Below are 27,514 nucleotides of genomic sequence, written 5' to 3'. Positions count from 1 at the left end.
TTTTGACATTTACCCTCTTCACAAAAATGGGAGCCATCTTTTCTGGTTTCTGTTCTGTTGTTGTTTATTTACTAGTTCCTTATAACTTTCTGACTTTAGAAACCTAGGGAAGGAGTCCTTGGCCATGAGATTATAGATTAATCTCTGAGCTTCATCAAAACAGTTGATGGTTGGTTCTGAGATATTTTGTGAGATGTGGTCCCTGGTAGTAAAGTCAATATTAATCTGTGGAGAGAGGGTGACAGAAATTTGTTTAAAGTTAATTGGAGAACTGAAGTTTGTATCTATATATAACACAATAATTATTTGAATTTCTCCTCAAAACACAGTCTGATGCAAAACAAGAGGAAGGTCATGCCTTTGCTTTCAAGCATACTGAATTTGTTTAATTTGCTTCTCTAGTCTTAAAGGGTGCCTGTAGACATGCAGGGATGCTGCTTTGTAATTATAGTGTGTCAGAGAAAACTTGATTAATTGAGTTGAGATGCTCCAGCAGCCTCCACGTCTCATGCATTCAGCTTTCTTGAGCTCCAAAATCATGGCAGAAGTGCTTTAACTAAAACTTGTCGAAAGCGCCCCCTCTACCATTTTGAAGTATGGGGTTGCTGAATACATGAGATACTGCAGGTGTTTTAATTAAAGTAGCTCTTGGAGCTGCTCTAATTAAAGCACCCTGCACTCCCCACTCTAGCCCTGGAGCACATGTAAAGATTCCCAAAGAGATGATATCTATAAAAAAAAGAAGAAAAACATTGCATCTTATTATTTGAGGACTGATAAATGCTGAAAATGATAATGCATTATATTACCAAAATAAAATATTTGCATTTCTTTTTTGAGAACTAACGTTTGCAAAAGATGTTCCATACTATGCACAATTCCATAGACTCGGATATCTTAATTGTCCTGTCTTCCCATGGCTATATAAATATCAGTGAAGCAGAGTACTCTTCTCCATATCAATCACAGATGTGTAACTTCTTAATTGTAAAGGTATTAATCAGTGTGGCTCACAGTACAAGTAGAGTTTCTGTCCTTCATCTTTAGATGGTTAATTATAAAAAAAGACAACACTGTGGTCCACGAGAATAAGATAATTACATAGTACTAGCTTTCCTCCTTGTTCCAGCTTCAAATATTAAATGTCTTCCTAATATTGCTGTTTACATAAAGAATTGTTGTGGTTGTTTCAGTGATCTTAATTGACTATGAAACAGAGAAGTGTTTAAATGGAATGGGAAAAGAAATGCCCACAAAATGATTTCTCTCCACTCAGTGGTGAAACATTTTAGAATCCCTAGTATTAACTGTTCGTGCATTCCTAGTTGTTGGAACCTGAACTAGTAGCCCAGACGCCAACATGTTCTCCAGCTATGAGATTCAGTTTACCCATCTATAAAGTAAGAATAATTATACTTGTCTATGTGACAGCTGTTGTGAAATTTAACTGAAGTTTGTAAAGCCTGATGGGAACTTCTGAAGAGGAAGCTGCCCTATGGCTAGGGACAGTAATTACACACAAACTGGTATAAGTAATGAGAAACCGGTTCAAATCTGTAACACAACAGATGTTTAGGGCATATAAACCACTTTCAAAGTGGCTAAAACTGGTTTAAAATAAATCAGATGGATGTAGTATCAGACTTAACTGTTTTAAGTTAAATCAGTTAATTGAACTTCTGTCCCAGATCTCCTCCAGATTTGAATTAACTCAGTCCCCCAGCATCCCAGGATGCTTTGCACAACCCCTGCAGAACCCTTCTTTGCAGAGTGGGTGGGTTATCCTTGGCCTAGGTAGGCATGCTCTAGCACCCCTAGTCTTCTGGCCTGAGCCACTGTGGGCTGCATTTCCAGAATCAAAAGTGAATGCCTGTTCACTTGTTTATGGGTTCAATCTATGCAGCTCAGACTAGCCTGTGAAGATTGAATTGATTCAGCCTCAGGCTTTTTGACTATCTGTACTTAGCCCGAATGGGCAAGGGTGTGATTTTAGGCAGAGTCCTGAGCTCAGGGTCGATACATAAGCTTCCTTAACCCAGCAGTAATTTCAAGATGTACTGTGAACTTCAAGTTTTCACATGAATCATCCATGCTTTGGAAAGAGCTGACAGTTGTAGGGGTGGGACAGAGAACATAAATTTGCTGCAGACATATAGGCCTGAAACAAAATGTATCACTTCACATTTCATCTTACTCATACTAGGCAGTGAATGGGAAGGAATGAAGACAAAGCTGAACCCAATCCCTACCTGCCTGTTTTGGGAAGGGTATAATGGATGTAATATTTAGCACCTACTTACTCCTGCATAGGTAGATGCAAGATCCAAACAATTTACTCAGAAACTATATATAATGCTTGAACAGTCTATCTGTTTCTAAATCTGAACTAGGGAACTATTTTTCTATTTTGGAAAACAGCTGTTTTATCAAAATATGGTACATGCTTTGGATTTATCAATGTGAAAGATTACTTTTCATTTTTGGGTAAATCATATGCTTTTCTCCAAATATTATCAGAAATTATCCAAAGAAAATTACACAAAGAAGCAACAAATTCATGTGAAAGTGATGTGCACTGGTTATGAAGTGATTTAAGAGTAACAATCAGTAATAAGGTAATAAAGATTAAATCAGTATTACTTCAGCCTTCTATATTTCTATAGTCAGTTACAAAAATGGCCTATTCCAACTACTAGCATTTTTTTGGATATTATCCCATGAGATATTGTAATCAATTGCCTTGGACTCATATTCATAAATAATATCATATCTGATTCAATTTTGGTCAGTTGAGATGACAAATTACAAAAGGCTTTGTCTGTGTTCTTTAATAAAACTTTAATAAAGAAAAAATAAATGAAAACGTTATTCTGCGGAAATGAGATAACTATATTAAAAAGATTCCTGTTAATCATACAGATATCATGTCCTGGATTTTAATCTATCTTCTTGCCAATTTTTCTTGAAACAATTTTTGTTTTGTGTTGTTTTTAGTTTTAATAGATTGCATAGAGTTTTTCTACTACTAGATGGTTCAGGCTGAAGTAGTTATGGGTTTGGTTAGCCTAAAGAAAGATATAAATATAGTAGGAAAAATGACACTACTATAATCTGGAACTTGGGATGCAAGTGGTGTAGTAGCAAGCTTCTGTTATGGTGTGGTAAATAGAAGCAATATAGTGTAAAATCCCTATTTTAAACCCCATACATAATATAAATGAAGGAATGGACTTTCAAAAGTACCCAAAGGCCAGATTTTGAAAGGTACTTAGGCACCAAATTCCCAACGTTATCAATTTAGCACCAGTCCCACAGAAAACCAATGCAGGAAGACTGTGTAAAGGTCTTGAGAGGTACATTCCACTTCCTCTTCTGCATCCTGATTCTCATTTCTAGATTTAAATATCTAGATCTGAATTTGAATGTGCTTTGTTAACATCACAGACTTATGGTGCTCTGTCTCTCCTCAGCAATTCAGTAATATCAATTGAACATAATTTAGATAATTCCTATTGTAATTCTTTCCCTCTGTTATAATTTACACAGGCATCAGCTGCCTTACTGTAATTGGTTAGGCTGCTGTTATTTGAAAACCCCTCCGAGTATTGTTTTATCTCACACAGAAAAAAGGGCATATAATTGAAATAAAATGAAGTGATTGGTGAGGACAACTGAATTCTCTCTTACTCCTAAACAGCACTATTAGCATTTAATTAAGATAATGTATTTTTTGTTACTGTCTGCAGTTACATAGTTTCACTCATATTTTTCATGTACCAAATCCTGGGAAGCAATAACTCCAATTATTTTCCATGTTGCAAGTACTCAACACCTTCTTGGATTTTGGCCCTGCAATATTTGTGAAGGTTTCTGTTTTTAATAATGCTTAATACAGCTTTGATCAGCCATAAGACATATGAACATTCAAAGCACTGTCATAATCAAAAGCAGAAACAACAGTGTAAAAGCCTATGAGGGAGGACTTCATAGAGAAAATTAATTAGCAGATTTGTTCATTCACACAAAGCGTTTTCTTATATAATAATCAAATTGAACATTATGACACGCATATTTGAAATGTTACATTTCAAAATTCATCTCATCAAAAATGACTGTTAAAGGAAATGAAAAACATAATGGTCACTGGCACATTCTTACCTACCTCCTCTGTAGAGGAAATGTTGTTTATTGTATCATAAAGAAGCATATTGTCAATTGAAAGCAAAGCAAAGTGAACACAAACCTCCTCATTCCTAAAAATATTGGGCATAGAGCTGAACCTCAAACATGCCTTCTTGAAATATTATTTAATCAATACATGCATCTGTGTGCTCCAGACAACATATATTTCTTGATGAAGAAGTAAAACCAAGCTAGAACTTAAATTGCATGGAAGTTTATTTGTCTGTATTTCTAGCTGTTTTTCCTTCATAAATGCCTCTTGGTTTAGACCAAGGGGGGTCCAAACACCTCTGGACCTTGGACCAAATCTGACCCAGAGAGCCATGGCATCAGCCTGCAGGACTCCCCATTGGTTGGGAAACTGTGGGGAGTTGTGGGGGCAATAGCAATTACTACTGCCACCCCTCCCCCACTGCCAATTAGCAATTAGTACTGCCTCCCCTCAATGCCCTGCATGGCCAGATAGGGACTAGGCCAGGGGCGGGCAATTATTTCTGGTGAAGGGCTGCTTAGTGAGTTTTGGCAAGCTATTGAGGGCTGCATGAAAGGCAGCCAGGGGCAGATAAATATTAATTTTCTAAATTTTGTAGGGGCCCCACAGGTCACATAGAATGGCCTGGCAGACCACTTGCGGCCTGCAGGCCACATTTTGCCCACCCCTGGGCTAGGCCACGCTCCTTTCTCCTGCATAGCCAGATTAGGGTTGGATCATGCCCCCGCTCATGTGACTGCATTGGGGTTGGACCATGCTGCTGTGGATGGATTGGACCTTACTGGGCCCTGGATTAGGCCTATTGGCTGGATCCATCCCGCAGATGGACTGAGTACAGCCCATCTTGCCTTCCAGGGAAATGGCTGAGCGCAACTGATTTTTACAGATGCTGTTCCTATACATCGGAACATTTTGGAGGTGGATACCTCTAAGGTTAATGGAGATCTTTCATCCTGTCCCCCCGCGGATACCCAACACATTTATGAATAACCGTGTTACCTCCTTTGGAGCATCAGTCCCGATGAATTCTGAATAAATCTTTTGGGCTTTTGAGGCAATTTTAACAGAGGATTTTGTTTTTTTGAAGTCTTCACAGGCCAACCAGAACTCAATGTTCTCTTCGCTGAACTCTGACTTCAGGAATGCTCTAAAAGCAGCCAAGCCATCTGCAGAAATAAACAAGAAGAGGTGTGGAGAACAGTAGCATAGCCACCTGTAGGAAACCGGGGCATGAGCCTGGGGCACTGATGCTAAAGGTGTGCCAGAATGGCACTATACTATGCCATGAAATCCATGGCTGTCCCTTGTTTCTGGCAACTGGAATCAGCAGCACTTGGGCCAGTGGTGCACCTAGGGGCTCATGTCCCTGGTCCCCTCATCAGCCTCACATTGCTCAGGAGATGCTGCTATAGTGGGGGGTTACTACAGCCTCTCCCCTGAAGCCACAGACTGTTGCCAGGGCAAAAGGGATGAGCAGAAGCCAGGACTGCAGGCTGCAGTAGGGGCTGTGAGAGGCTCTGTGCATGTAGCAGCAGGTGCATTAACCCTTGGCTGGATATGCTGTCCCCTTGCAAAAATCTCACCAGTTACACCTGTGGTAGAAAGTGATATTATAAATAAATGCATTTATTTTTATAAACATCATAGTCACTTGACTATTTGTTTGATATTACTGTGCCTGATTACCAAGAGTTACCTTAAAGGAGGGAATGAATCTGATATGAAACAATGACAAAGATAAGGCTCCTATTTGAAAGACCTATCTATATTAACTGGGGTGTGTGGCCTAGTTGTCTTCCTTTACCATAGCTTAGGGAATCCTATACTTGAAAGATTCTAAATTTAATGAAGGAGTAAGTGGGCTGTCAGTAGACTGAGGCTGATACCTGTATTGATTGAGATATAGAGACAGAAAAAAACATTCTCTGACATGACAGTCTGCTTCTCTCAGACAGAGATATGGTTTATCTTGTCTAAGGGAAACTTGCAATGCTTTCAAGGAAAGATTGAAGTATAGGTGATAGGAAGGACTTTTTCCTTAGTCTGTATGGATAGGTAGTGTTGAATATACTTCCCCCCTCAATCCCCTGCACACATTTGTCTATACCAGAAGTTATCAACCTTTTTATACTAAAGTCCTGCCCTCATTTGATTCAAAGCAGCTCTCTGTAACTTCTGTGTATTAAGCATCAACTCATAAAAAAAAAAATCTACTTATTACTGTGCTTACTTCCTTGCACAGGGGCCAGGCACCGGGGGAGGAGCAGTGGACAAGGAGGGAGAACTTGAGCCTGAATTTTATTATCTCATACCTGCTTATCTTTTTATACCTCATGGCACCCTTCAAAAGATTTTGCTGCACCCCAGGGTGCCATGGCACTCTGGTTGAAAATCATTGGTCTATACCAGGGGTCAGCAACCCCCGGCACGTGTGCTGAGCACAGCATGTGAGGCCATTTTGCTCAGCACGCCACCGTCGGCCTGGCCTCTAGGCAGCTGCTGCCAGCCACGAAGCCTGGGCTGCTCCCAGCAGGCAGCTAGGCAGCAGCTACCCAGAGCCTGGGCTGGCTGCAGCCGGGAGGCTGCAATCATCTGCTCCTTTCTCCAGCATTAGCTCCATACCAGCAGGTGCATGCATGCCTCGGAGTGGACTTTGTCCAGTGGCCCAGGAGCCCAGCTCCGTGTGTCCATGCATCTGGTTCTGTGTGTTTGTCTGCCTCTGTCTGGTCCTGTTTGTCTATGTGTGTACACATGCGTCTGGTTCTGGATGAGTGTGTGCCTGTGTCTGTTCTGGATGTGTTCGGGCTCTCTGTGTTTGTGCACGTGGTTCTCTGTGTGCATGTGTCTGGTTCTCTCTCTGCTTTCCTTTTTCTTTTTCTCTCTTTCTCCTCTTTCTCTTATATGTCACTTTTTTCTCTCTCATTGTAACATGCTCAACAAAAAAGGAATACACAACAAAGGCAACATTTATGATTATTAAATATACTAACATACAGTGTGTCCTGTCAAGTACGCCCCCTCTTTTCCCTCCCCCCCACCTCATTTTTTTTTTCTGGCATACCAGCACTCTGGCACCTTCCAAGGTAGACATTGTGGTTTTTTCGGCACTCCAGCCAAAAAACGTTGCCTACCCCTGGTCTATATCTGTCTGTTCTTTAGCTCACCCACCTTCTACGCTAGCAGTCCATCCTTCCACTCACCTCCTAGTTTCCCCCTTCCTTCACAGCATTGGGACTTACCTTGGCATGCAAGCCTCAAACAGAATTCCCTGTTTTCATCTTCCAGCCCCTTTGTACCCTACTTCCTTTTTCTATTGTCACTAAGTAGAGAAAAGCCAGAAGGAGAACAGGTATAATCTTCAGACTGATGCTTACAATTATCTCATGAGGCTCAACATTGACAAGCACAAAGTCCTGCATTTAGGACAGAAGAATCCCATGCACCACTGTAGTCTTGGGACCAACTGGATAACCAGCAGCTCTGCAGAAAAGGACACGGGAGTTATAGTGGACAAGTAGCGGAATATAAGTCAACAGTGCCCTTGTTGCCAGGAAGGTTAACAGCATACAGGGCTTCATTAGGAGGTACATTGTCAGGAGATAAAGGAAAGTAATTATTCCCCTCTATTCTACACTAGAGTATTGTGTATAGTTTTGCACTCCCATGCAGTACAAAAGGATGTGGAAAAGTTGGAGATGGTCCAATGGAGGGTAAGAAAAATGGTTAGGGGGCTGGGGCACATGACTTATGAGGAGAAACTGAAGGAACTGGGCTTATTTAGTTTGCAGAAGAGAAGACTGGGGGGGGATTTAATAGCAGCTTTTGATAACCTAGAACTACCTGAAGATTGGTTCTAAAGTGCTGGACTGTTCTCAGTGGTAGCAGATGGCAGAACAAGGAACAACAGCCTCAAGTTGCAGCAAGGGAAGTTTAGGTTGGATATTAGGACAAACTTTCTCACTAGAAGGGTAGTGAAGCACTGGAATGGGTTACCTAGAGAGGTGGTGGAATCTCCATCCTTGGATGTTTTTTAGGTCCAGCTTAATAAAGCCCTGTTTGGAATGATCTAATTTGGGATGATCCTACTTTGAGCCAGTGGTTGAACTAGATGACCTCCTCAGGTCCCTTCCAGCCCTATTTTCTATGAATCTAAGTATTCAGTAAACAAGCCTAGGATTCATCCTACTGCAGTGCAAAACAGATAAACAGCCCATTAATGATAGCTTTGCTGCCTGCTAGAAAGTGTGATGTAGGTAGCAAAGATTCAGGCAATGGGTTGACTTTAAGGTATCAGTGTAGATGTGCTGTTTATTGTTTTAACTCTGCTCTGTGTGCTAGGCATCTCTGAGCGAAAGAAGGAAAAAATCTTTGTTTTGAATAGGTGGGGTTTTTCAGTTACTTTAATCAGTCCCTCTCATAAGCACCCAGAGAAAAGGAATGTAAGTAGCAAAACTGGGTTTTTTGGGTTAAGGCAGCTGATAAACAGATTTAAAAGTGGCTAGAGCACAGGGTTTCATCCAGGGGAATATGACAGGCCTGTCTCCTGAGGCCTGCACCCAAAAGCGACCTAAATGATCTAAAAATCACAGGTCTCCCTGCAAGCATAATAACTTTCAGTATTTTCTTGAATACTACACATTTTCCAATAAGACATGCACCTCGTTTCTTGGGGAGGCAAACTGAAGAGACACAGTGGGATAGTTCAATCGACTAGCGTACAATTATAGATGGGGATATCTTCTTCAGGAAAGATAGGCAGTAGAAAAAGAGGATGTGTTGCTCTATATATATTAAGGCAATGTACACCTGTTCGGAGGTGCAGTATGAAGTGAAAGGTAGGCCTGGTGAGAGCAGCAGGGGGGATGCCATGGTGAACATCGGTTACAGGACTCCAAACCAAGAGCGGGGGTAGACAAGGTCTTCTTGAAACAACTGACAGAAGCTTTCAAATTGCAAGGCTTGGTTTTCATGGAGAACTTTAATTATTGGGATATAATACTTTAATTTAATACTTTAATTTAATTATTGGGACAAGGGAAACACAGCGGTATAAAAGCAGTCCATTAAGTTTCTGGAGTGTTTTGGGGATAACTTTGTTTCAGATGGTAAAGAGGCCAATGAGGAAGGAAGGTCGTCTTGACTTAACGCCCACAAACAGGAAGGACTTGGTTGAGAATGGAAAGGTGGAAGGTAACTTGGGTGACAATGACCACACAATTATAAGAGTCCAATATCCTGAAGGGAGGAAGGAAGAAGATCACCAGAATAAGGCCACTGGACTTCAGAAAAGCAGACATTAACACATTCAAGGACCTACTGGGTAGGATCCCTTGAGAGGCAAGTCTGAGGGTAAAAAAAGTCCAGGAGAGCATGCTCTACTTTAATGAGGCTTTCTTAAAGGTTCATAAGCAAGCTATCCCAATGAGAAAGAAGAAGGGGAAGAGCAACTGAAGACAATCCTGGCTAGATAGCAATCTCTTCAAGCAGTTGAAAGTCAAAAAGGAATTCAATAAAAAGTGAAAACTTGGTCACCCAGGTTACTTTCCATTAGGGAAAAGTATAAGAATAACACATGGGCTTTCAGGGAGAAAATTAGGAAAGGGCAAGGCACAATTTAAGATGTAGCTGGCAAGGAATATAACAGGCAACAAAAAGAAATTCTAAAGTGATATCAAAAGTCAGTGGAAAACCAGAGATTTCATAGGCCCTTTATAGAATGCAGAAGGCAGTTTAGTCACAAACAGTGCAGAGAAGGCTTTTTTAATCCTCATGCCTTTTTTAATTTCCATTATCAGAAATAGGGAACAACTACCAAATGACAATTGCAGGTGGCAGCAGAAACAGGGAAGGAGACAAAAAGCTTAGAGTAATGGCAGAACAGGTTATCGATTACTTAGAGAAGCTAGATGGCTTCAAAGCAGGAGGGACAGATAGGATGCAGTCAAAGGTACTTAAGGAATTTTGGCTGAGGTAACTTAAGAGCCATTAGCTATCCTTTTCTGAACTTCTTCAGACTCTGCTTCAGTTTGAATATGTGTTTCTGTGTGAGGGGATGGCACTGGATTCTTGATTTGGTCCATGACATGCTGTTTTTGCTGCTCAAATTTTTTCATTTCCTGTTGTTGTCATGAGTTTTCAAAGGACTGAGGTCCCTACAGCAGACTGTTCCTCCATTTGGGGTGGTCCTGGGTGATAGTGACCCACAAGTTGACATCAATGTTGCATTTTTTTAAGTTGGCCTTGAGGACATCCTTGACGCGCTTTATCTGTCTTCCAGCCTTGGCTGAGTTGGGAAAATAAAACTTGCTTCAGGAATCTGGAGTCAGACATCCAGGTGACATGGCCAGCACAACAAACTTGACATTGGATGATCGTTCCCTCAATACTCATGGTGTTTGCTTGCAGGAGAATGCTAAAGTTGGTTCATCGGTCTTTCTCCTGGATTCAGAGGAACTTTCACAGGCAGCATTGATGGTACTTCTCCAACTAATTTAGATGTCTCCTGTATGTTGTCTATATCTCACCTCTGTACAGCAAAGTGGGGATGACAACTGCTTGATAAACCATGAGCTTCGTTTTGGATCTGATGTTGCAATAATCAAACACCCGTTTCTTCAGGCATTCAAAGACTGTACTAGTACATTTGAGCTGATGTTGGATTTCTTCATTGATGTCAGTCTTCCATGAGATGGCTTCTAAGGAACTGAAAATACTCAAAATTCTCCAGAGTCTTGCCATGGTTCCGGATTACCAGAGCTGGGGACTGTTCATTAGGAGTTTGTTGATGGAGGACCTTAGTCTTCTTAATGTTAAGCATCAGTCCCATCTTTTAGGTAGCATCGCAGCAAGGAATATTGAGAAGAGTGCTGGAGTGATGAGGCAGCCTTGCTTGATTACCATTTTAACCTCAAAGGGTTCTATGATAGAACCATTACTAAGAACCAGTGCTCACATACTGCTCATAGAGCAGGCAGAGAACTGTGAAAAATTTTAGTGGGCATCCATACTTCAGAAGGCTCCTCCACAACAACTCTTGGCTGACAGTCAAAGGCTTACTTGAGGTCAAAGAAGGCAATATAGAGAGGTTTGTGTTATTCTCAGCATTTCTTCTGTACCTAGTGAGCTGTGAAGTTCATGTCAGTTGTATCTCTTGATGCCCTATATCTACACTGAGATTCCAGGAGGAACTCTTCAGCAAGTGGAAGGAGATGGTTCAGGAGGGTTCTCACAATGATCTTTCCTGTGGTAGATAGCAAGGTGATGCCTCTGTAGTTTCTACAGTCAGACTTGTCTCCTTTCTTGAATCATGGCACCTCTGACGTCACCTGGGATTTCCTCATCATTCCAGTTTCTTAAGATGAGGGCATGAAACTGTGATCTGAGTTCTCCTCCCTGTTTGAAGATTTTAGCAGGGATTCCATCCACTCCAGATGCCTTGCTTGTCCTTCATCTGCTTGATGGCTTTCCTCACCTTGTCAAGGGTTAGAGAGATTCCAAGATCATCTCTGACTGGGTGTTTGTTGTAGGGTGGAGTTGAGAACACTTTTATCCACAGCAGAGTCTCAATTTAGAAGGTCTTCAAAATGCTTCTTCCACCAAGCAATGATAGCTCCCCTTTCCTTGATCAGGTCTCCTCCACCCTTAGGTCTCAAGAGGGTTGGTTGCTGAGTGCTTGGACCTTAGATGGTTTTGGTGGCATTGAAAAAACTGCATATTATGAATGTCAGCAAGAAATTGAATCTCCTTAGCCTTGTCTTCTTACCATTTCTTCTTCATATCACAGGTCCTCCTTTGGACCGCTGCCTTGGCTTGTTGGAGATTCAATTTCTTTGCTTGGATTTGTGGTCATTTAGCTAAGAAAAAAGGTCTTGCACTTGCAATCAATCAATTCTTGGATCTCCCAATCATTCTCATTGAACCAGTCTTGATGTTTCTGGTAGAGAATCCAAGTGTCTCATCACAGGCACTGATGATGGTGGCCTTAAGGGCACCCCACACACTGCTGGCATTATCCCATTCTTATTGATTACAAATCACCAGTTTTTTGTTGAGGTACTGGTAGAAGAGGTCTTGCTTGCTTGGGTCCTTGAGTTTTTCAGCGTTCATCTTCCTTTGGCATTGCTTCTGCTGCATCCATCATTTGGGAGCCAGCTTGAATGACATAACTGAGTGGATGAGTCAGAGATAAGTCCAGCAGTCATTAGTTCCTAGCATAACTTGGGTGATGTGGACATCTTTGTGACCCTGGGCACAGATGATATAATAGTCAATCAAGTGCCACTGATAAGATTGTGGGTGTTGCCATGATGTTTTGTGCTTGTTTTTCTGGCAGAACAGGGTGTTGTTGATGCCCATGTTCTGCGCATTTGGTCAAGAAAAGGATGCCAGTGGAGTTGAGCTTTCCTACTCCTTCCTTACCAATGGTTCTGTTCCAGAGGTTAGAGTCCCTTCCAACTCTGGCATTGAAATCACTGAGAAGAATAAGTCTGTTGCCCTCCAGAATAGCAGAGAGGACTTGGTCAAGGTTGGCATAGAAGTCCTCCTTGGTTTCATTGACAGTGTCAAGAGTTGGGGCATACACGCTGATGCCAGAGGCATATTGACTCCCTGCCAGTTTAAGATGGAGTGTCATGAGGTGCTTATTAATTCCAATAGGGAATTCACTGAGTTAGTTTATGACTTCCTTCTTAATGGCAAAACCAACTCCATGAAGTCAATGTTCTCCTCCCTGGTTACCCTTCCAGAAAAAGGTAGTCACTTCCATGTTCTTTGAACTGCCCATCTCCTGCTTGCTGGGTCTCATACCGTGCAGATACATTAATGTTGTGGTGCTTGAGTTCTTGGCCATAATTACAGTGCAGTGGTCTGGGAGTTCACTATTAGGGTTGTCTATGGAGGTCCTGATGTTCCAAGTCCCAAAAATGATGATGTGTCTTCACTGGTATTTTCAACTGTAGTAAAGGTGATCCCACCAGATGCAGTTATCCAGTCAGGAAGAAATACAGAATACTGTATGGTACAGGCTATGTTTAGGGCACCTTTGATAATTACATCTCATGTAGGGTGAGAAGAGCAGATCTTGAAGAGGGTTGCTCAGTCACAGTTACAGCCACTGAATTTCTCTCTGGTCTTTTCTGAGTGCTAGATGATCTTCTTGTAACTGCTGCTTTCATGCCAGTTCATGATTAGGAGCTTCCAGACCACACAATCCTGCTCCTGTCACCATTAGCTGGTTACCAAAGGGCTTGAGGAATGTGCTGGAAAAGATGTTTTCATGGAATACACCTGTGCGTGACTTCATTTATTGTAGAGAAACTGTTGCACATGAACTTTCACACAGCTTTTGACAGAATGGGACCTTGATCCAATAGTAAGGAGACCAAGACAAGGAGGGATCTTGTTCCACTGTAGCCTAATCTGTTTTCACAGTCATTGAGATTCTGACATCTTCTGCCTGCTCTTCTGTTGAGGATTTGTAGATCCATGTCTGGGGGCTGGGCTGGCTTATTATAGTGGCGACCAGTATTTGTCATTTCACAGCACTGTCAAAGCATATATGTGGCTCTCCAGGAGGAAAACCATTGCCATCTGCTGTCCTCACCACACCCTAGTGGTGCTGCCATTGCTTGGTCCATGCCTGCTTTTTCATCAGTTTATTTCACAGCTAACCTTCCCTGAAGGTCATTCCACTATCTGCCATCTATGGATGTGCTGGGTAGCAGTACAGCTTTGCCCTACAGTGTTTGAGTAGAACAGAGAACTGTTTTTTGTGCTCTGAATTTAATATCAGCATAATTAAATTTTAGCATTGGAAGCTGATCCAATACTCTTTACTCAGCTGAGCTCCCACTGAAGAAATGTTGGGTTCCTGAGAGAGGTTTCCCAACAAATTTTGGTCAATTTTGTACTTGGAAACTAAATTTTAATTTGATTACTAGCTACCATGCATGAAAAACCTTAATGTTCTGCTGTTTGCATTACTATAATTTATATAAGAGTTCTACACATAAGGAGGACTTTAGGGATTGCAGCACTAATACAACACTTTGGACATTCAAGTTCAATACCTGACTGGCAAATTTCCAGGGTGGACTTTACTATTTTCTGTTACCCAGTTCTTCATCAGTTAACCAAGGATAATGGCCTTTCTTTCCTTCTACCCTTTACTTTATCCACTTATAAGTTATTTAAGGTTAGGTCTGTCATTCACTCTACGTAGCCTGCCATGCTAGTATCTTGATTGGAACCTCTATGTACTGCATTGCTTCAATAATCATTACAAATCTTGTCATTTGAAAACAAATTTCTCACACCAAGGAAATCTATTTCAAATTGATCCTGAGACAGTTTGTGAAAATTTAGAACTCATTTTGGGGGAATGAAGCTGTATTTTTATTTAAAGTCCATGCATATGAGAAGGGAACATTTAAGCATGCAATTTAAATTCAGGTTTTAAGACATTCAATTGAAAACCATCTGGCAACTGTAATGTAAATGCAGAGATATTCATTAAGTTCAAGCAATCCATTTAGAATGTGTGATGCAATGGGCACTGAAAATAGAATGAATGATAATGAAGGGACTTCTGTCTACCTGTAGCTGAAGTGTGGTAGAGCCTGCCCCCCACTGAGGTCCTCAGAACTTTTACAGCTATGTCAATGGTAGTGGGTGGAGCTTCCACCAGGCAAAAAACAGTGGAAGGATGAAGAGAAATAACAAAAGTGTGGCTCTTTCAAGTGAGAGCTATCTTGTACTCTGCGCATAGCAGAGGTTGTAATAGGACCTGGGCCTCTGTGCAGGTAATGCATATTACTGAAATACACAGAAAATAACAACACATTGCAACCTCCTTTCTAGGAGGCAAATCCAAATGATGAGTTTGGCTTCATTGCATACAAAGTTTGAGCCTTATTCAACTATTCCTGTACTAATAACTGCTGATCAGCAACTCTTAGCATCTAATTTAATATAGAAGTAGGTCTTGTAGTAAAGAAAGCAAGGTCAGGAAGCACAACTTATAATGATGCATCATCTGAACTGGTCAATCCAAAGTGTTCAATTGCTATTGAGCATGATTGAGGAGAGAAGAAAAATGGAAGATAGGGGAGAGAAAATTACTTGCAAGCAGTAATTTGAACGGGTCCATAATCAAAATTGGTCGGGGATTGAAAGATGATTTGGAAATAGCTCTCTCTACGGGGAAGATGGCTTTGAACATTCAAAAGACAGTTTGTATTTGTCTGAAAAGGAGCCAATGCAAAGAGCACATGAAGATTTTTTTTTCTAATTTTGTAAAAGAAACAGCTAAGCACAGAATTTTTTTGTTCATATGTGTCTAATTTAGTACAGATTAGATATAACAATACAGCAACAATCAGTTGTGTTATATAGACTGCTTAAATTCTCATTTAAAACCTCAATTCTGTTATGCTTTTTGTGTTGTTAACTTTCAGCATGAGTAGGTCTGATGAAATTTGCAAATTTAATCATACGTGTTTTCAAGATTAGGCCTAAAATAGATTTGTTGCCAACCATGTCATGTTTTCACTGGTACCCGAGGAAAGCTGTACTTTTGGTTAAAAAGCAAAGGTATAGCACAAATATGCTGATTATATCTAAAAATATTTTTGAGAAAACAGAGTATATCATGTTGACAGTTTCACATTTTTTCTCTGCCTTTATGTTTTATCTCAGTTATGCAAAAGCCCCTTCATACGTTTTAGCCTGGAAAAAGTGGGAGACTGCCAGAGAGTTCATCATGTGTAGGTATACTCAGTTTTCCTGAAGTAGATAGTTCAGATACTGCTAGCAGTATAACTGTGATAGCATAAAACTCAGTAAGGGTTAATAGCCAAGTATTTACCCACTTTCTCAAGCAGACTTTGCAGCCAATGTAATTTGTGCCTCCGATGCTAGCCATACCCTAGCAACCTAGCTTTGAGCCAGCTCAGAAAGGCCTTGCTCTCACTTCAGGAAATATAGTATAGACATACCCCTGGTCTGATTTTCATTCTCACTTTAAGTTAGTGGTGTACCTAGGGTGGGGAGTCCTGGGCAGCCATCCTGGGAGCCAACTCGAGGGGAGTAGAGTGGAAAAAAAGACTGTTGCAGTGCCTGTGTAGTTGTACCAGCAGTAGTAACCAGATGTTTTCACTGTCCTGCATGTGCTAGCTGCCCTGAGCATCTGGCCACATTGCTACACCACTGCTCTAAATGTCTACACTGGTACTCCCATTCAGCTCTACCAAACCTGGAAATAAGATGAAGCCATTTGAAGGCGTGGACTCTGCTGTCACTTCCAAGCATACCAGAGGCAAGTTTTGAGTCCAGTGGCAGGGCTACCTCTGACAGTTTTATTACCTCATTTCTGGGTTTGGTGCAGATGGGAGTGGGTAGATAGAGTATGCTTGGCAGCACCTTCTCATAAGCACTGGGGATTTATTGATGATGTATTCTTAGTAAAGATATGCTGGACCTTTCTGATTTAAAAAAAATACAAACAAACTAAATAAACCCCAATTCAAGATCATGTACTGTCTTATATTACACATGAATATTATTTAATTATGTCATATTTCTGAGGCATAACTAAGATAACATATGAGAAGCGAAGGAGGGCTGCTTTTTCGGTGCCTCACTTCTCATCACTTTTGTGCCACATCGAATGGCAACACATCCTATTTAGACTTGCCCCAGTTTCACTTCCATTTACTATTTCTCTTCTCACCTCTAGCCATCTGATGGAAGGTTAATGTATACAAATACATAACTACAAATTAGGGGTCCAGTAAGGTATCACATTTATTATATGATAAACTGTAAGATGCCACATATTCAGTCAATGTATCATATGATAAAAATGGCAAAGAAGCCATAAAGATGTTCCACATTATTTAATGTGGAACATTGTTATAACTGTTTTGCATCATGTTTTAGTTTAGTTTAGTTTAGTTTATCATAAAGCCACACTGTGCAGCCCAGTGTCAGGATCTGTGGCATAGCTTTAAACTTCCTGGCTTCAAATTTGTGTCTCATGCCAGGTTGCACAGTAGAGTTTTAAAGGTCCCTGAGCAGGAGGAACTGATAGGATCCCCATGTTCCAGCAAGTTTAAAGTTGTGCTGTGCACCTTGGCATTGGCTTTCAAGATCCAGGTGCATGACAGGATCTGAGGAATTTTTATCTCAGATCCCCAAAATAACATGGCCAATCACCTCTATCCTTGGAAAGGTCTTTGAAAAGATTATTAAGAATCATACTTGTGTGTGTCCAGTGGGAAAAATAATGCAGCAGGGCAACTAGCATGGATTCGTAGCAGGTAGATCATGCCTGACTAATCTGGTTTCCTTTTATGACCAGGTCACAAAATGCTTAGACGCAGGAGTAGAGGTGGATGTTTTATACTTGGATTTTAGGAAGGCCTTTGATACAGTATCTCATCCCATTCTCATAAATAAATTAAGAGGCTGTGACTTAGATGATTACACAGTCTGGTGGGTGAAAAATTGGCTTGGGGGTCACACCCAGAGAGTGGTAGTGGATGGGTCGGTATTTTTACCTAGGGAATAAAAATATCCAGCACACGTACTGGCTGGGAAATGACCCTCTCAGCAGGACAGAAGTGGAAAGGATCTTGAAGCCATAGTGGACTCCAAGATGAACATGAGTTGTCAGTGTGATGAAATCATCAGCAGAGTTAACCACACTTTATCATGCATCAGCAGATGCATGACAAATAGAACCAAGGAGGTGATACTTCCCCTCTATGTGGCACTGGTCAGACCACAGCTGGAGTATAGCATCCAGTTTTGGGTCCCATGCTTTAAGAAGGATGTTGATAGACTTGAGAGGGTCCAGAGGAGGGCTACTTGTATGGTTAAGGGTTTGTAGGCCAAGCCCTATGAGGAAAGACTAAGGGACCTGGGCCTCTTCAGCCTCTGCAAGAGAAGGCTGAGAGGTAATCTTGTGACTGCCTACAAATTCATTAGCAGGGGTGAAGCAAGGAATCTGAGATGCTCTGTTCACCGGGGCACCTCTTGGGGTAACAAGGAACAATGGTCACAAGCTGACAGAGAGCAGATTTAGGTTAGACATCAGGAAGAACTTCTTCATGGTAAGGGTGGCCAGAATTTGGAATGGGCTTCCAAGGTGCTCCCCCCTATGTTGGGGGTCTTTAAGAGAAGGCTGGATAGGCATCTGGCTGGGGTCATCTGACCCCAGCACTCTTTTCTGGCTAGGCAGGGGGTTGAACTTGATGATCTGTTGGGGTCCCTTCCAACCCTAGCATCTGTGAATCTATGAGAGACCTTGGACATCTGGCCTGGCAGGACACACTGTTTTTGGGATCCAGGATAACATTCCTCCTATCCAATTGCAGGTTTAAATTAATATCTGTCAGGGTTCTCCAAGATGGCAGAATATAAATTCCTTTAAATTGGACAGGAAATTCAATTAAGACAGTAAGTATTGTTAGGGTGATGAATGGAATATTGTTTCATTCTTCTACTTAAGTCAGAGCGAAAGCTGTTTCCTCTCACTGGCTTGGTTAAGCAGTGCTATACCACAGGTCTCAATCTTATTTCAGTCTATAGTAACTACTGTACTACTCCAGTTGGATAACAAATGTAGTGCCTGATACTGCAATTTTTTCATTGTGGACATCATTTTTACATTAATCACTGTATCATCTCATATTACATCTTCAGACAATTTAGGGGCTTAGTGGTCAATTTTTAAAGCACATATGACTGGACTGTGATAGCCTACTTACCAAATACATTGCTCTAATTTTGTAAGCGTAGAGAATTTCATTTTTAGTTAGGACTGACTGTGTAGCTGGAGAAAACTCCCACTTTTTTGGATGGAACAACTTAAGTTGAAATGCTAAATACTTGAGAATGATCTTTTATTATAGTTCAGAATACCACTAAAATCCTCCACGGGGTTGTAATTGAAGACAGAACTAGGCCCCATGTATATTTAAAGAAAACCAGGATGAATCTTGGGATCTTTTACTTTAACTCTAGGGCCAGATCCAGACATGCAGGCACATGTTGTTTGTGGCACTGCAAACCTCTTTGTGGCACCACAAACTGCATGCTCAGAATATTAAAACACTTCACACTGAAAATTTGCAGTGTGGGGGCAAAATATGCTACTTGGAAATCCTGGTAACAAAAACAAAATGCAGTGAAAAAAGGGGCTTAATGCACACAACAGGAACATGCACTGGCAGACAGAGAGGCTCAGTCCTCCAGGGAGATGCTCTGCCTGTTGGCCAGAGTGTTTCCCCATCTCTAGTTCTGCCTTGGCTCCTCCAGCACACTGGCAGCTGGCAGAAATGGGGAAACAAAAGTTTCCCCAATGCCAGGCATTCTGCCCCGCACCAAAATCCACATGCAGGGCTGCACAGCAGCAGGAAGTAACAGAACAAATATGTGCCGCTACTTTTTTTGACACTGTAAGCACACACTCCTGTATGTAGGGATTTGTCTTAGGTGGCACATTCAGGTTAAATTCCTATTTGATTAAAAGATCTTTGATTTTGATCCTGTTGAAGCCAGTGTCAAAGCTTTTGGTGAATTCAGGTAAACAGGGTGAGTTTGTTTTTAACAGCTATAGGTGCTTCTTACCTTTATTACCCAGCACAGTATCCACAGATTCAGACCATGCCATTGTTTCCCTAGTGGTTGACCTGTGAAAACAACATCTACCCTTGAAAATAGCATTGTGATCTTTTGCCTATGTATTCTATGGCAGTTTTTATACTACTTGAAACACTAGTTTACAGCTACATCATTAATGAAATAAGATGAGTTAGGTAGAGCATCGCACCTTATATTAAACAGCAAAAGGTCAACAAAACATATGACTCTCTTTAGTGTGCAGATAACCATATAGCACCATAAAACTGAATGTAATTTGACATTGGCAACTTGATTGTTAATCTGGGTGACAGTAGCAATAATGTTTGCAATTGGTTGAAGTATAATAAAGGAATAGGAGTGATGTTACTTACTGTTGAGTAGTAGAATACTGAATTTCTTCTTAACTTTGAATAGATTAACCATTAATTTATATGACAATTTTTCACTTAGAATGACTAGAACTATCTAAAAAGCTATCATGCTAGCAGCAGTGTGATAAATGAGCTATTTCTCGATTTCTTAGTGTTATGAGGAATTGGATCAGTTCATACTTTCGGTTCTCAACTGGGTTTTGATTAAGTATTTATTAAAACTGTAATAGTCTCTCTCTATTTTTTTTCCCTTCAGTGTTGAAGGTTTCTCCTCCCCATCTCTTAGAAAGCACAAGAATGAATCCAATTAGCTCAATCAATTCTCCCTTCTGGGCTGATTTATCTAAATCTAGGCACCTGTCAGGCAAGCATAAGCTCTTTTCCAAACTAGTTTATAATTTTAAGCACACATTCCTTCAAAGGAAACACACATTTTGAACTGATATATGTGCAGTCTGATCTGAAACATAGACTTTTTCATTATCTAAGGTATTATCAATTTTCTTTTCGACAAATAAAGCACATTATTACACGTGTCTTCCACTCTAGAGAATATCTGATGAAAAGCATGCAGGTGATTTTGTTTTGTTTTATTAGGCTGGCTATATTTTCTAAAAAATGGGTAGTTTGCTAAATAGTTGATTGGGCAGTCATATTTATAATACACTGTATCTAGTTTAGGTTCTCTTTAAGCCACCTATGACTGATAATTTAGCATTTCACCATGAAGTGCTTTCTTTACATATGCATAGGAAAATGAGTATGCAACTCAACTGCATATATTTCTAAGTCCATGTCTACACTAAAAAAAGGTGTATTGTTTACTAATATGTTAAATGCCTAATGTAAATGGGGCAAGTTGTTGACTGAGCATGAAATCTGGGTTTAGGATATATCTCGACCAGCTAATTCATGTTAAAGCTATAATTTGTATTGTCCACAGTAAATTTCAACAGGATAAAACTTCACCTTTTATTTTCCTAGTGAAGACAAAGTCTGAGCTATATGCACAGTAGGGTCTTCTATCTTAAATTAATCTGAATGCCAGTAACAAATGTATTACTAAGAAATGTAAGACTAAGGAATTAGCTGAGAGAAACCATTACTTGTATTCCAGAATAAGTACCTGGGAGCATTTATGCTATCCTTCACATATATATTAACTAGGTTGAATAAACTGGCAATCAACAGAATCAAGGTAAAAAATAGAGTGAAGGCAAGCACTAAGATGAAGAGATACCACCTGTACACACAATCTTACTAGGGCCAGGCAGAGGAATTGGTCACTGAACTAGGATACTCTTATTGAAACCTCCATTGAATCACTAAATGTCCATTTTTAATGACTGTGAAAAAGGGTCTGGTTCTTTGTCCCAAATCAATAGTTCATAGCAGCTAAAAATGAATGGCAAGGATTACATTTATTAAGGAAAATGCCAATCTCTCCATCTGAAAGATCAGCATAAAAACTGACTAGGTCCTGTAGTCTCATGTTGTAGGTATAATATATAAACAAATTTCTTAAGTCTTTGGAAAGCAGCTGTTAAAGTTAAAGGGTCTTGTATCATCAATGAATCCTGGTGAGCAATGAGTCAAAATCACCTTACTTGTGTGGAAAGCAAAGGCAGCTGCTTTGGATCAACGAGGGACTTATTTGGACATGCAAGTTAATCCTGACATAGGATTTAATATGCAAGCTGATGAAAGGTGGTTACATAGAAGAGGGTCTGACAGATAACTTTGGACTTTCTCTTTAAGGCTAGGGACAGACATTGCACATAAACCACTGTAAGTGATTGGAAACTGGTTCAAATCTGTAACACAACAGGCGCATCCGGATGTGTGCAGTCAAGCAGTATGTGGTGCCGCAAACATTTGCAGCACCACATATTGCACAGTCTGGTGTTCTCTTCATGGCATGGGTACACTGCCTGAGTGTGTACTACTCCATTTTTTTTTCTACAGGTTTTTTTGACCCCTGGATATCCAGGTTTAAAAGAAAAAACCCAGAAAAAAACCCAGAGTAGTGCACATTCAGGCAGCATGCACTGCAAAAAGTGGAACCAGGCTGCCCGGAGCAGTGCTGCCAGCCAGGCTCGTCCCAGAAGGATCACCATTGTTGCAGGCCTAGCAGGCCCCTAGGACCTCAGGTAAGGCTTTTGGGACCAGCATAGTACTGGCCCCAGCTTCCTCTACCGCCCCTGGGGTAACTTGCCACATACCAAAGCACACGTGGTATAGGCTTTCCTTGAGGACAAGTAGCTGGGGTGCAAGGTGTACCACTGCTACTTGTCTCTGGGGAACCAAATGTCCATGCACATCTGGACACACCCAACAGGGCTATAGACAGGCAAAAAGCTCGAGGCTGAATCAATTCAGTCTTTGCAGGTTAGTCTAAACTGCACAGATTAAATTGAAACAGAAGTGAATAGACATTTACCCTTGATTCAGGAAATGTATCCATGTGCCTGTAGTGGCTCAGGCCAGAAACCAGGGGGCACTAGAGCATGGCTCTCTGGCTATGTGTTCACTTCCTCTTCCTGCTGCCCCAAAGTTCTCTGGGATTTGCAGTCCAGAATTACAGCAGCAGGATGCTGCAGGGTTGTTCATCACTTCCTCTTCCTGCTTCCAGGTACCTCTGGGATTTGTAGTCCACAGCTGCAGCCAGCAGTAAGTTTGAGCAGGGGAAGGAGTGTTTAACTGCCCTCCTTGGCTTCAGATCCCAGCTGGGTTTTGCCTGGGGTGGGGGGGACTCTCTCCTCCCCTGCAGGCTGGGGTGCACCCCCATCTGGGCTTGTCCCTCACCCCCCCAGTCCCTTGTCAGCCAGCCCTCACTGCTCTAGCTAGGGAGCAGAGGGAAAGGGCCAGCTCTGCTCTCAGGAGCAGACTGCACAGACCAGCCCAGGGCTGGAAAGCTTGCTGGGATTCTGGGGGACTTTGATTTAACTTCAACCAGAAAGGGGTCTGGGACAGAAGTTTCATAAACTGGTTTGACCCATATCAGTTAAGTCTGATATTATGTTCAGCTAGGTTTATCTTAAACCAGTTTCAGCCATTTTGAAACTGTTTATGTGCACTGAGCTTTTGTTCAGGGTTAAACCAGCTTCTGATAACTTAAACTGGTTTATGTGTGACTTCTGTCCCTAGCCTCAAAGTTCAGTGGACATAAATTGCTTTCACAATGGCCAAAACTGGTTTAAGATAAACCTAGATGGATGTAGTATCAGACTTAACTGATTTAGATTAAATCAGTTTATTGAACTTCTGTCCCAGGTCCCCTCCAGATTCAATTTAACTCACTGTCCCCCAGCATCCCAGGATGCTTTGCACCTCCTCCTCAAATCCTGCCTCACAGGATGAACAGGCTAGCCTTAGTCCAACTTGTCTGCTCTAGCTGAGCAGGAAAACATGCTGTAGTGCCCTCTGGCTTCTGGCCTGGGCCACTGCAGAAATTCTGGCTGCATTTCTGGAATCAGAAGTGAATGTCTGTTCACTTGTTTATTGCTTCAATCTATAAAGCTTAGACTAGCCTACAAAGATTGGATTGATTCAGCCTCAGGCTTTTGACTGTTTGTACTTAGCCTAAATTTGAAAAATATTTCTTCCTCTGTAGCTCAGCTGTGATAGTCATATTTAATATAGTTTCTGAAAATGGTAAAACTCCAGATTTGTTAAAATTGTTTTTTTTTTAGTTTCACTTTCTCTGATTTTACTTGACATTTTATTAGTATTATGGGTAATTAAACCAGAGCATCCACTGAAGAAAAGAGGAGGTTGAAAGTAAACCCTGTTGTATAAGGAAGCTGGAAATTTTCTAGTGCAATGGTTTTTATTAGAAAATATCAATTCATAAAAATGAAACATTATGAGGAAACATGCTATATTTGACAAATCATTTCAAAATTTGCCTACCTATTTTACATTCTGCCTATACTACCAGTTCCTTGGCAGCCTCCCAGAATCTCTGTTTGTCCAGTTTGACCTCTGCTGTTGAGTGATAGGCATCAATGGCTATGAACATAGACCAGTTTAAATGCAGTTTGTTGGCACTTTTTATCAGTAAGCTCCCTTGTACTGCTTGCTCAGTTCAAGCTGTCTTCCTAACAACCACCTATGTTCTCACTCCCAGTGCAACCCTGGCCCCTCATCATGTTCTCCATCAGCTCCTGGGAACTCAAAAATGTTGGTCAAAACACCCCATACACAGTCAGGAAAGCATACTTCAGAGCAGGGAACAGCAACTTATGGCACACGTGCCAAAGGTGGCATGCAGCATGGTTCTTATTGGCGCACAGACTGCTTCCTGCCCTGAAGGGGTGGGAAGAGCCGTGTCTAGATTGAGCAGTATGTGGAGGCCTGGCAACAGCCTTGCGCTGCCATTGACCCAAGCAGAAGAGACTTGCCGCTGCCGGACCCCAGCCCTGGAACAACCTGACTGTGTCACTGACCCCACCATGGTAAGAGCCCCCAGACCCAACCCTACCCTGGCACCACCACCAGCCCCAAAGCTGGGTCCAGAGCCTGGGCCATGGGCAGCATGAGCCTGTGGCCAGGGCCCACTGGCAGCATGGGGCTGGGGCTGGAGCCCTAGCCATTGGCAGCGTGGGGTTGGGGCCAGGGCCCACTGGCAGCGTGGGGCTGGGGCTCAAAGCCTGGCCATCGGCAGTGTGAGGATGGGGCTGCAGCCTCTGTCAGCCACATGCTGCCATCAGGTCCCAGCCCTGTGTGGGCCCAGTTCCAGCCAGCATTACCACTGCCACCCGCCCCAGCCCTGTGTCCTCATTGCAGCGCTGGCAATGGCCTGGCTGCAGCCCCAGCCCCAGCCCTGTGCTGCTACAGGGCCCAGCCCTGTGTGGCTGGTGGGCCCTGGCCTCAGCCCTGCACTGCCCATGGCCCAGGCTGCCAGTGGGCCACGGCCACAGCCCCAGCCCCACACTGACCACAGCCTGGGTTCCAGTCCCAGTCCCACACTGTTGGTGGGCCCTGGCCCCAGCCCCATGCTGCCCACAGCCTGGGCTCTGGATCCAGCTTCATGCTGCCAGTGGGCCCTGGCCCCAGCCTTGTGCTGCCCATGGCCCTAGCTGTGTGCTGCTGGGCAGACCTGGCCTCAGCCCTGCGCTGTCCACAGCTCCAGCCATGTACTGCTGGGTGGACCTGGCCTCATCCCTGCGCTGTCCACGGCTCCAGCCCCATCCCAGCCCCAGCCCTGCTCAGGCCCCATCCCCATCCCAATGCCACCAACAGCCCCAACCACAGCTGGGTGCTGCTGCTGGCCTCATCCTTGTGCCGGTCCCAGCCTGGTGCCCCCATCTCCAGGCTGAGCTGGGCACCGCCAAATGTCCCAGCCCAGCTTGGGCACCAGCCCCAGCCAGGGGATGGGGACTCCCACTGTCCTGTCACTACAAGGATTATTAAAACACAGATAGATTCAAGGAAGAGGTCCAAGTCCTCTACTACAAAAGAAGGCAAATACCCCAGCAGTCCATACCATTCTAACCATGAGATATAATTCTTTCCTGATCCCATCCCAGTGCCACTGATGGCCCCAGCCCAGGAAGAGCCCAGTGCTGCTGTCATTCATGATTTCCCCCCCACCCCGAAGTTGAAGGGTACATTTGACAAAATATCAGCTCCTAAGAAAGCAAAGTTAGATGTCCGGACATTTCAGCCTTCTTGGACAGATGGATTTGGATTTATTCAAAAGAAGAATCGTGCTGTTTGTGCTTTATGTTGTGGAAGTGTTGTTTGTTGCACATCAAGTGTCTGACATTTTCAAATGAAGCATGAGCAAACTTTTCTTGATGAAGCAGACAGAATTGAATCAATCAAAAAGGCAGGAGCAGGATACATGAAGAAAATCAGTGTTTTTAAATGCTTAAGTGTAAGTAAAAATCAAGCCACAGAAGGAATTTACAAAATTGCACAGTGCATTGCAAAAAACGCAAAGCCATTTACAGATAGGCACTATATAAAAGAAGCTCTCCTCATCAGTTTGGAGGTTTTGTTCAATGATTTGCCAAATTAAGACATGATCCTATCTAGAATAAAAGAACTGCCTGGACAGTTGAGAGACACGTGAGTGAAATGGCAGAAACCATAAGTGAAAAGCAGACAACTGTATTAAAAGACACAGCAGTGTTTAACGTTGCACTTGATGAGAGTGTGGATATAAACGATGTTCCACGTTTGGCAGTTGCAGGATATTGTGCTTCTCATGAAATCCGAGAGGAACTTTGTTGCCTAAAACCCCTGCATGGCGCAACAAAAGGGGAAGAGATCGTGAAAATGTTTGTAAACCATTTTGAAGACCGAGGAGTCGACATCAGGAAAATATTTTGTGTGAGAACAGATGGTGCTCCTGCCATGGTCGGAAAACAGAAGGGATTTGTAAAGTTACTTGAAGATCAAATTGGCCACCCAACAGTCAAATTTCACTGTATCGTCCATCAAGAAAACCTGTGTGCTCAAGTTTCTAATTCAGAGCGTAGCAATGTGATGAATACAGTGGTGCGAATTGTGAATTTCTTTGTTGCTTGATCTGTTTTGACTCACAGACAGTTTCAAGCACCGTTAGGAGAGAAGGACAGTGCATACAACGACATTCCACTTCACAGCAATGTCTGGTAGCTAAGTTGCGGCTAAGTTGTGGCAAGATTTTGATGCGCTTTGTAAAATGTTTTGATGCAATCAAGGCTTTTTTGTCAGAAAAAGGACAAAGCTACCCTGAACTGGATGGTGACAAATGGCTATGTAAGCTCATGTTTCTAGCTGACATCACCGCTTACCTAAATGAACTCAGTCTTTGTCTCCAGGGTGCAGGGCAAACAGTTCTGAATCTTTATGAAATCTGGAAGGTGTTTCTTACAAAACTAGCAGGTTTTTCTCAGGATATTTGAATTTCAACTTTCTGCTACGTCCAACATATAAAAGAGCTATCAATACATTGCACTGTCTGTGTCGATGACGTGGGAATGTACAGGCAAGACCTGGAATCAGAACTTTCTGACAGATTTCAAGATTTCCAGTGATTTGGCCCAATGTCTTCTTTCCTAATTAAACCAAAAAACTTCAATGAAAGCGACTTGGATTTGTCTGTATTTCAGTGGATGGGTGCTGAAGATCTTGAAACTCAGCTCATTGAGTTAAGAAGCTCAGAATTGTGGGCATCAAAATTTAGAGATCTGTGGAGTGCACTTGAAGCTACTAAGAGAGATCGTGGGGCCTCTGTTCTGACCTGCTGGACATCCCTGCCAGTGAAATTTAACAGTTTGAAGAAAATTGTGTTTGCAATGCTTTCAGCATTTGGATCCACATACCTGTGTGA

The 27,514-nt window shown here is 42.2% G+C and overlaps 1 protein-coding gene across 1 annotated transcript; it reads right to left on the bottom strand.

Annotated features, from left to right (window-relative positions):
• Positions 1 to 18: 18 nt before the first annotated feature.
• On the bottom strand, positions 19 to 25,681 carry RGS21 (regulator of G protein signaling 21). The gene is made up of 4 exons (XM_090049755.1): positions 25,664 to 25,681; positions 19,805 to 19,886; positions 5,174 to 5,340; positions 19 to 225 (listed from the first exon to the last, which is right to left on the bottom strand). The coding sequence occupies exons 1-4, from the start codon at positions 25,679 to 25,681 to the stop codon at positions 19 to 21; spliced, it is 474 nt and encodes a 157-aa protein (XP_089905881.1).
• Between the last annotated feature and the right edge of the window lie 1,833 nt (positions 25,682 to 27,514).

This window comes from Crocodylus siamensis, chromosome 5 (genome assembly GCF_052110815.1).
Source record: "Crocodylus siamensis isolate JL-2025a chromosome 5, ASM5211081v1, whole genome shotgun sequence".
Taxonomy (NCBI): domain Eukaryota; kingdom Metazoa; phylum Chordata; order Crocodylia; family Crocodylidae; genus Crocodylus; species Crocodylus siamensis.
The sequence above is the reverse complement of the archived record's forward strand: the minus strand, read 5'-3'. Positions and strand labels throughout refer to the sequence as shown.

What these genes read in the sequence shown, in the direction of transcription:
- RGS21 (XM_090049755.1), bottom strand. An exon ending in TACTGTGCTGGGTAATAAAG is followed by an intron (nt 5,341 to 19,804) that starts GTAAGAAGCACC and finishes TTATTTCTGCAG; the next exon opens with ATGGCTTGGCTGCTTTTAGA. An exon ending in GGACTGATGCTCCAAAGGAG is followed by an intron (nt 226 to 5,173) that starts GTAACACGGTTA and finishes CTCTCTCCACAG; the next exon opens with ATTAATATTGACTTTACTAC.